The sequence below is a fragment of the Limulus polyphemus genome, unplaced genomic scaffold (assembly GCF_000517525.1).
Source record: "Limulus polyphemus unplaced genomic scaffold, Limulus_polyphemus-2.1.2 Scaffold9057, whole genome shotgun sequence".
Lineage (NCBI taxonomy): Eukaryota > Metazoa > Arthropoda > Merostomata > Xiphosura > Limulidae > Limulus > Limulus polyphemus.
The window spans coordinates 11,927-22,625 of record NW_013674667.1 but is presented as its reverse complement, the minus strand read 5'-3'; the positions used below and the strand labels follow the sequence as shown (position 1 = coordinate 22,625).

General features: G+C 36.6%; 1 protein-coding gene across 1 annotated transcript in view; it reads right to left on the bottom strand.

Annotated features, from left to right (window-relative positions):
• The window catches only part of LOC111083320, a gene marked incomplete at its 3' end in the record, with an annotated part of 7,699 nt that extends 4,561 nt beyond the window's left edge, over nucleotides 1-3,138 (bottom strand). The window contains exon 1 of the mRNA XM_022379787.1: nucleotides 2,630-3,138. Within this exon, the coding sequence (XP_022235495.1) occupies nucleotides 2,630-3,080 (451 nt within the window). The remainder of the gene's footprint in view (nucleotides 1-2,629) is intronic.
• Nucleotides 3,139-10,699: the final 7,561 nt, after the last annotated feature.

The window sequence follows — 10,699 nt, the reverse complement described above, 5'->3', positions numbered from 1 at the left end:
TCGAGTGTCGGAAGTTTACCAGGAACCAAATACGTGGGTGTTAAACACGTTGCCCGATTGTCGAGTGTCGGAAGTTTACCAGGAACCAAATACGTGGGTGTTAAACACGTTGCCCGATTGTCGAGTGTCGGAAGTTTACCAGGAACCAAATACGTGGGTGTTAAACACGTCGCCCAATTGTCGAGTGTCGGAAGTTTACCAGGAGCCAATACGTGGGTGTTAAACACTTTTCCCGATTGTCGAGTGTCGGAAGTTTACCAGGAACCAAATACGTGGGTGTTAAACACTTTTCCCGATTGTCGAGTGTCGGAAGTTTACCAGGAGCCAATACGTGGGTGTTAAACACTTTTCCCGATTGTCGAGTGTCGGAAGTTTACCAGGAACCAAATACGTGGGTGTTAAACACGTTGCCCGATTGTCGAGTGTCGGAAGTTTACCAAGAACCAAATACGTGACCAAGCCGTATATGCCGTGAATGTGGTCGAGGCTTCCTGGCTCGGATAGGACTCCTGAGCCATCTCCGTATCCACAGATACACAAAATGATGTCGTGGTCTTCTTCGAACTTCGAAGGACGAACAAAAACAACGTGAGTGTCAAACCCGTTGCCCGGAGGACAAATCCTTTCATGCGCAGAGAAACACCTCTGCAACAGCGTCAGCACGTTTCTTTATAACGTGTGGTTCTTTCACTGTATTTAGTTCATCCTTCACTTTTTAACTTGACCTTTCGGGTAATCTTTCAATCCTTCTAGTCCTTGCCCCGATGGCTCAACGATAAGCCTGAGGGCTTATAACGCTAAAGTTCGGGAGTTGATGCCCGCAGTGAGAAGAGCACAGATATCCTATTGTGCAGCTTTGTGCTTAACAACAAACAAACAAGTTATATTTAGTTTCGGTCTTTTCTTTATCTACCAGCATCCTTTCACTCTGCTCCCCACCCCCACCCCCACCCCCCAGCTGACTAAAATATGTTGTAACTCGTGTGTTCACCCCACACCACCACAGATAGATTATTTTATTATGTAAGTCTGAAAGAGTCTCTATCTATTACAGACGGCGATCTGGTGGCGTAAACTGTAATATTTATTTTTCAAACTTTGTTTCTACTTTTAAGTAGTAAATAAGTAAAAAAGTAAAATTATAACTCCGAGAACTCTTAGGTCTCTTTACAATTTAGGTAAAAAATCCTCAGAGCTACAACCACGCCATCTTACTGGAGTGGTTTTCAACACATTTGATGTAGTTTTCCCAGAAATCGTTTAACAACGGATAAAAAACAAGGAGTCCTTTCCGTGACAGAGTTCCTGAATACAGAGGAAGGATATATAGAATCACGTGACGGTAATAACTCAGTTAACAGCCTGTTTCTTATGTTCAGCTCCGCACGTGACAACTCAGCTCTGTCAGTCCATCTGTACATGACCATGTAAGTCGTCCTACTGACAAACTAACCGTTCCTGGTGTCGGTACAAGGCAAAACTCAAGTTAATAACAGGAAAGGAATGTTAAAATACCCCCCCCCCCAGTGGCACAGCGGTATGTCTGCGGACTTACAACGCTAGAATCCGGGTTTCGATACCCGTGGTGAACAGAGCACAGATAGCCCATTGTGTAGCTTTGTGCTTAATTAGAAACAAGCAAGAAACAAGGAATGCTAATTACAATGTTATCAGACAGTTCTAATTACGTCGGAAGTAAAATCTCATGAGAAAACAGATTAGAATTGGCCTAGGCTGACAAATACTATAAACTATAGGAGGTTTCAATTAATAATTATTGGCCTAGGTAATAATAATAAGAATTGGCCTTGGCTGACAAATACTATAAACTATAGGAAGTTTCAATTTATAATTATTGGCCTAGGTAATAATAATAAGAATTGGCCTTGGCTGACAAATACTATAAACTATAGGAGGTTTCAATTAATAATTATTTAATTTATTAAAGTTTTGTACATTATATAACATGAGGTAATTTATACTTTAATATGGTAATATGGTAAACTATACATCTAGTTAATAGTTTTAATATCCTGGTAATATAGTAAACTATATATCTAGTTAATGGTTTTATTATCCGGGTAATATGGTAAACTATATAACTAGTTAACAGTTTTATTATCCTGGTAATATGATAAACTATATATCTAATTAACAGTTTTATTATCCTGGTAATATGGTAAACTATATATCTAATTAACAGTTTTATTATCCTGGTAATATAGTAAACTATATATCTAGTTAACGGTTATATTATCCTGGTAATATGGTAAACTATATATCTAGTTAACAGTTTTATTATCCTGGTAATATGGTAAACTATATATCTAGTTAACAGTTTTATTATCCTGGTAATATAGTAAACTATATATCTAGTTAACGGTTATATTATCCTGGTAATATGGTAAACTATATATCTAGTTAACAGTTTTATTATCCTGGTAATATAGTAAACTATATATCTAGTTAACGGTTATATTATCCTGGTAATATGGTAGTTAACAGTTTTATTATCCGGGTAATATGGTAAACTTTATACCTAGTTAACAGTTTTAGTATCTAGTTATTGACCTATACGTTACACAAACTAAATATACAAAGGCTTTATTGAAAGAACTAGAATCCTTACTTTGAGTCTGCCAATCACCCAACTTGTCTTCAGCACTTGAAAAGACCAATGTGAGATCTCGCTGACAGTTACTTACAACAGACGAGTTTTTTATATCGAGAGACAAAACTTCCGAGTTTCTCTTCATCTTAGAAAGTTGTACATCTATCTTGTCGTCATTTCCAACTTCCATTAGGTTTTTGTAGGCAGCATTGTGTGTGTTTTCTAGAGCGAGTATAGTCCCGTGAATTTCAGGAATCGAATTTATAAGTTTCCTCCATTTTGGCTGTTTTTCAGCAAGATTCTTTAGAAAACCTTCAAACATTTCTTTTTGAACGGGATAACTGTCATCAGCTGAGTGAACTGAAACGGTTAGGTAACATAAAACCGAAGTTGATAAAAACAGGATCCAAGCCCGAGAGTCAGCCATAGCTCTGAGATCCCCTCGCTGAGTTAGGTGGAAAAACGTCATGCAAGGTGCAAATAAAAAAAGCTATATAACACCTACACAATCTTGTGCCCTTGTCATTCTTTTTTACGTGTATTTCTAAACCTTTATCTGGTACCAAAGCCTAAAAACCATTATCATATCAGTGTACATATTTTTTGTGTCGCCATCTAGCGACATAAAATGAATTAGCGCACAATCGTGACACAGATAACAAAGTATTATTTGCTCTGGTTTTGTACGAAGGTTGCTAGATTAGGCCTCGTTGATGTGATAATGAAAGAGAAACTGGGATTTTATCTTTATCTGATACTAAAAGCCTATATCACAGCGTTTTTTGTTGTTGTTCTTGTTTCTTTAGTCATCTTTATATTCTTTCGGACCTGTTATCGTTATATCAACACTACAACTACGCCCTTCCGCCCCTCCTAGAAAAACGATATCTATAGCTGTCAATTATGTATTATGTTCGTGTAGAGTTGATGAACGGTAAAGATGAATTTTATCGCCTACTTTTTACGTCTTACAGTGCAGCACCTACAGAACCTCCAACAAGTTATCTATAGAATATTTACACTAACGTGTGCATTAAACATATCGTACTAATGATAGCTTCAAACTATATTGTATTTATTTGTAAGTATTATCACTAAGGCCAGTTTTCAGACCATATTGTAGTTAATCAACAATAGGTTCACCAAGCCCAGTTTCAGACCATATTGTAGTTATTCAACAATAGGTTCACCAAGCCCAGTTTCAGACCATATTGTAGTTATTCAACAATAGGTTCACCAAGCCCAGTTTCAGACCATATTGTAGTTAATCAACAATAGGTTCACCAAGCCCAGTTTCAGACCTTATTGTAGTTAATCAACAATAGGCTCACCAAGCCCAAAACTACGAAAGTAGTTTTACATTACATCTTAGTCATAGAACACAAAGTGAGTTTTAGATTATATTGTGGTCATACAGCAGTCAGTTTACTAAATGTAATTCAAGACTATACTAATAAATAAGTTCAATAATAGGAATTTCAGACTATTGCGGTCATACAACAATATGATCGTTAAGGGAAGTTTCAGACTATTGCAGTCATACAACAATAAGATCGTTAAGAGAATTTCCAGACTATTGCAGTCATACAACAATAAGATCGTTAAGAGATGTTTCAGACTATTGCAGTCATACAACAATAAGATCGTTAAGAGATGTTTCAGACTATTGCAGTCATACAACAATAAGATCGTTAAGGGAAGTTTCAGACTATTGCAGTCATACAACAATAAGATCGTTAAGAGAAGTTTCAGACTATTGCAGTCATACAACAATAAGATCGTTAAGAGATGTTTCAGACTATTGCAGTCATACAACAATATCACTAAAAGCAGTTTCAGACCATAGTGTAATCATTAAAAAATAAATTCACTAAGATGTGCTTCAGAAAATAATCACTGAAAGAATGTCAGACTATATTGTAGTCGTACAACGATAAATTCACAGAGACAGTCCTCAGAATGTATTGTAGTTATAGAACAATCAGTTCACTAAAGGTAGTTTTAAACCGTGTCGTAGTTATTTAACAATAAGCTCGTAAGGTGAGTTTTAGAACAGACAGCAGGGAGTCATACAACAGTATTATCACTAAAGGCACTTTCAGACCATAGTATAGACATACAAACCTAAGTTTACTAAGGGTAGTTTCAAAATACACTGTTGTTGTTTAACAATATGTTCATTCTGACATCGTTAAGTTAAAAAACAACAGCTTCAAACCGTATTGTAGTCGTACAAGCATATGTTTTATAATGGCAGTTTCAGTAAGTTCAGGAATGTGGTCAAACAATAACAAATTCACAGACAAAGACTACGTGTACTGAAATATAAAATTGAGTATTACTATCTGGAAAATCTTTTTTTTTCTCCAGTTCTATTATCGTTATCTCTAAACCCATTTAGTATGTTTGTTTTAGAGCAAAGTCACATTGGCCTATCTGATGGGTCCGTAAACTTACCGCTGTCCCACTAAGAGACGTCTCTAGTATGCACAATATATTCTGAAAAACAACGAAACTTACCTATCCTATTTGTTATAAGATTTGTGTTATTATTTTACGTTCTATTTTGATTCCTCTTTATAAAATGCTAGAACTTTATGTAAGTTTAAAAAATATATGTATTCAATAATTTACCTGGTGTATAGCACTACTGAAAGCGTTGTTAAACAATATTTATTAATTGTTAGTGTTAATAACAACTAACACCAGAACTTATTAATTGTTAGAGTGTTAGTAACAACTAACACCAGAACTTATTAATCGTTAGAGTGTTAATAACAACTAACACCAGTACTTATTAATTGTTAGAGTGTTAATATCAACTAACGCCAGTACTTATTAATTGTTAGAGTGTTAATATCAACTAACACCAGAACTTATTAACCGTTAGAGTGTCAATATCAACTAACACCAATACTTATTAATTGTTAGAGTGTTAAAAACAACTAACACCAGAACTTATTAACTGTTAGAGTGTCAATATCAACTAACACCAGAACTTATTAATTGTTAGAGTGTTAATATCAACTAACACCAGAACTTATTAACCGTTAGAGTGTTAATATCAACTAACACCAGTACTTATTAACCGTTAGAGTGTCAATATCAACTAACACCAGTACTTATTAATTGTTAGAGTGTTAATATCAACTAACACCAGTACTTATTAATTGTTAGAGTGTTAATATCAACTAACACCAGAACTTTTAAACATTGTTAAAAGTCAGCTTTTGAAGACGTATTTCACGTGTTCGTCCGTCATTACCTATCCATCTATCCGGATAGATAAAAACCAAGATAGATTAATTGAAAAACGGAGAGCTGGTTGTCAGAACCAGCTGCTACTGTTGATAATTACCCGGCTAATAGACTGTTTAAGCATATTTAATTTTGATTTGAATTTTTAATCCTTAAAGGACATAGTAAAGAGATAGTTAAGTAACAACAAGAAAACAACAACAGATCCATCAAGATAAAAGTGATTTAACCAATAACTCCTGTCAACTCCCCCCATATCTGATATCGAGTTTATTTTATGTGTGATGTAATTCCAAGAATAAGGTACACCCGATACTGTAGCTCCAAGAATAAGTCACACACGATGTTGTAACTCCAAGAATAAGGTACGCCCGATACTGTAGCTCCAAGAATAAGTTACGCCCGATGTTGTAACTCCAAGAATAAGTTACACCCGATGTTGTAACTCCAAGAATAAGTTAATCCGATCTTGTAACTCCAAGAATAAATTACACCCGATCTTGTAACTCCAATAATAAGTTATACCCGATGTTGTAACTCCAAGAATAAGTTACACCCGATGTTGTAACTCCAAGAATAAGTTATACCCGATGTTGTAACTCCAAGAACAAGTTACACCCGATCTTGTAACTCCAAGAATAAGTTATACCCGATCTTGTAACTTCAAGAATAAGTTACACCCGATGTTGTAACTCCAAGAATAAGTTACATCCGATCTTGTAACTCCAAGAACAAGTTTCACCCGATCTTGTAACTCCAAGAATAAGTTACACCCGATGTTGTAACTCCAAGAATAAGTTACACCCGATGTTGTAACCCCAAGAATAAGTTACACCCGATGTTGTAACTACAAAAATAAGTTACACCCGATGTTGTAACTCCAATAATAAGTTATACCCGATCTTGTAACTCCAAGAAATAGTTACACCCGATGTTGTAACTCCAAGAATAAGTTACACCCGATAGTGTAACTCCAAGAATAAGTTACACCCGATGTTGTAATTCCAAGAATAAGTTACATCCGATCTTGTAACTCCAAGAAATAGTTACACCCGATGTTGTAACTCCAAGAATAAGTTACACCCGATGTTGTAACTCCAAGAATAAGTTACACCCGATAGTGTAACTCCAAGAATAAGTTACACCCGATGTTGTAACTCCAAGAATAAGTTACACCCAATCTTGTAACTCCAAGAATAAGTTACACCCGATCTTGTAACTTCAAGAATAAGTTACACCCAATCTTGAAACTCCAAGAATAAGTTACACCCGATTTGAAGGCAACTCAGTTGTGTCCTACTATAACAGTGGCGTGGTGTGTAGTTACGTTACCTGTAACGATATTGTCGATCGATAAGTTACTTACTTCTACTCTGTTTTTTTGTCTGCCCCGGGGTTTGTTTTACTTTCCAGAGATGCAGACACAATGAGTTTTAGGCCCCATCCGTCCTTTTCTTCTCTCAGATCTCTGACTAACGAGAACGCGTGTGCTGACGTAAGCAGTGGAAAAGCACCCTAATGAGTTTAGGGATTCTCAGAACGCGGGAAAGCCGTCATTCGGCTATACCACGCTAGTGCTTGAAAGGGCAGTAGTTGCAGTCGACGAGCTGAATCGACCGTTAACCATCAGTGGCGCGTGTAGAATACAGCCGTAGAGGATGAGAACAAACAGGTAAAACACTGGCAGCAGGGACACGACAGTCTGAGATCACAATGGGAAAAAAACAGAGTACCCTCAAGAGTGACGTGGTCGCCAAGCTCGTGAAGGAAACGTACTGTAAGTTGTTTATAATTTGACATATTCATTCCGTACAGCAACAAAAAACAAACCCGTACTTATATTACAGATTTATTTTCCAGGGTAAAATTCAAAACGTAATCTGTGACGTAGAGGACTAATGTATTCTTGGATTGGCCGTACCCTCAGCTGTTTAACCTATTCAAGGCTCGTTAGCACAGCTTGGGTCAGCAAACCAAAGAAATACAGTTACGTCTCTTATAATGGTGGTGTGTATACGAACGTCTTTTGTTGACTTACGTGTTCATTGGAAGTTCGTGTGTAAAGTTCAATAGTTGGAAGTTCGTGTGTAAAGTCCATTAGTTGGAAGTTCGTGTGTAAAGTTCAATAGTTAGAAGTTCGTGTGTAAGTCCATTAGTTAGAAGTTCGTGTGTAAGTCCATTAGTTAGAAGTTCTTGATTAAAGTCCATTAGTTGGAAGTTCATGTGTAAAGTCCATTCTAACTATTAAACTTTACACACGAACTTTCAACTTATGTGAAGTGATTCTCCTACAAGGATACATATGTGAAGTGATTCTCCTACAAGGGTACATATGTGAAGTGATTCTCCTACAAGGGTACATATGTGAAGTGATTCTCCTACAAGGTACATATGTGAAGTGATTCTCCTACAAGGGTACATATGTGAAGTGATTCTCCTACAAGGATACATATGTGAAGTGATTCTCCTACAAGGGTACATATGTGAAGTGATTCTCCTACAAGGATACATATGTGAAGTGATTCTCCTACAAGGGTACATATGTGAAGTGATTCTTCTACAAGGTACATATGTGAAGTGATTCTCCTACAAGGGTACATATGTGAAGTGATTCTCCTATAAGGATACATATGTGAAGTGATTCTCTATTGAACTTTTACACAAGAACTTCTAACTAATGGACTTTACACACGAACTTCTAACTATTGAACTTTACACACGAACTTTCAACTAATGGACTTTACACACGAACTTCTAACTATTGAACTTTACACACGAACTTTCAACTAATGGACTTTACAAACGAACTTCCAACTAATGGACTTTACACACGAACTTCTAACTAATGGACTTTACACACGAACTTCCAACTAATGGACTTTACACACGAACTTCTAACTAATGGACTTTACACACGAACTTTGTACCCTTGTAGGAGAATCACTTCACATATGTATCCTTGTAGGAGAATCACTTCACATAGCCTTTAGATTATTACTTTGTAGCTTTTCGTCCATTATGTAGTACATCAGACTACTATCCTGTACCTTTTCGTCCAATATGTAGTACATCAGACTACTATCCCATAGCTTTTCGTCCATTATGTAGTACATCAGACTACTACCCTGTACCTTTTCGTCCAATATGTAGTACATCAGACTACTACCCTGTACCTTTTCGTCCATTATGTAGTACATCAGACTACTACCCTGTACCTTTTCGTCCAATATGTAGTACATCAGACTACTACCCTGTAGCTTTTCGTCCATTATGTACTACATCAGACTACTACCCTGTAGCTCTTCGTCCATTATGTACTACATCAGACTACTACCCTGCAGCTTTTCCTCCATTATGTACTACATTAGACTACTACCCTATAGCTTTTCGTACATTATGTAGTACATCAGACTACTACCCTGTACCTTTTCGTCCACTATGTAGTACATCAGACTACTACACTGTAGCTTTACGTCCATTATGTACTACATCAGACTACTACCCTATAGCTTTTCGTCCACTATGTAGTACATCAGACTACTACACTGTAGCTTTACGTCCATTATGTACTACATCAGACTACTACCCTATAGCTTTTCGTCCACTATGTAGTACATCAGACTACTACCCTATAGCTTTTCCTCCATTATGTAGTACATCAGACTACTACCCTGTAGCTTTTCCTCCATTATATACTACATCAGACTACTACCCTGTAGCTTTACGTCCATTATGTGGTACATCAGACTACTACCCGGTAGCTTTTCGTCCACTATGTTGTACATCAGACTACTACACTGTTTAGTAAAGTCTGACAAAATGGTAATAAAATCAAATCTTTACATCTCCAGAAATATTTCAATATAATAATAGTGATAATAAAATTTCATTCGTGTCTGTGTTTATTTTAATTATTTCACATTAGAAATAATATAATCCTTAGGGATATTGTAGGGATAACGTTGTTTATTCTTAAGTACTATGGAAGACGTTTTACAATAAATTACTTGTATGAACAATGTTGTCGGTCCCTAAAAGTTGTCTTAATTGCTGCTGTTGGTTTCTTGTTTTTTTGTTTTTTTTAGAATATTATCTGTAGCTGGTTGAGAAATGATGATTGACAATAGCTATTAGTTATTTAGAAGAATCTCAATGAGAGGGCGCTACGCAGCTTAATCCTTTAAAGTAAAAGTTTCATCCATTAAAAGGTCTTAATGGATTTAAAAATACATTATATTTTTTCTTTAATAGAAGACAGTAAGTGCTTTGTTAAGGCAGTTTCAAAATATCACGTGACTTAAAGTCTCCATTTGAAAACTTAGACATCTTTCATGAGAGGAAAACTAATTACGTTGTTTCACGCGTTCGATCTAGAAATGTTGATTTCTAGACTTGGTCGAATAATTAATACATAACTTGGTCAGTAATGTAAAAGTTATGAAGCTAGTAGCTCATCTATTTTGGAAACTAGCGAACCCGTGGTACTATGGTCCACATTCACAGGATCAAATCCGTGGTCCTATGGTCCACATTCACAGGATCAAACTTGTGATCCTGTGGTCCACATTCACAGGATCAAATCCGTGGTCCTATGGTCCACATTCACAGGATCAAACTTGTGATCCTGTGGTCCACATTCACAGGATCAAACCTGCGGTCCTATGGTCCACATTCACAGGATCAAACCTGCGGTCCTATGGTCCACATTCACGTGATCAAACCTGCGGTCCTATGGTCCACATTCACAGGATCAAATCCATGGTCCTATGGTCCACATTCACAGGATCAAACCTGCGGTCCTATGGTCCACATTCACGGGATCAAACCTGT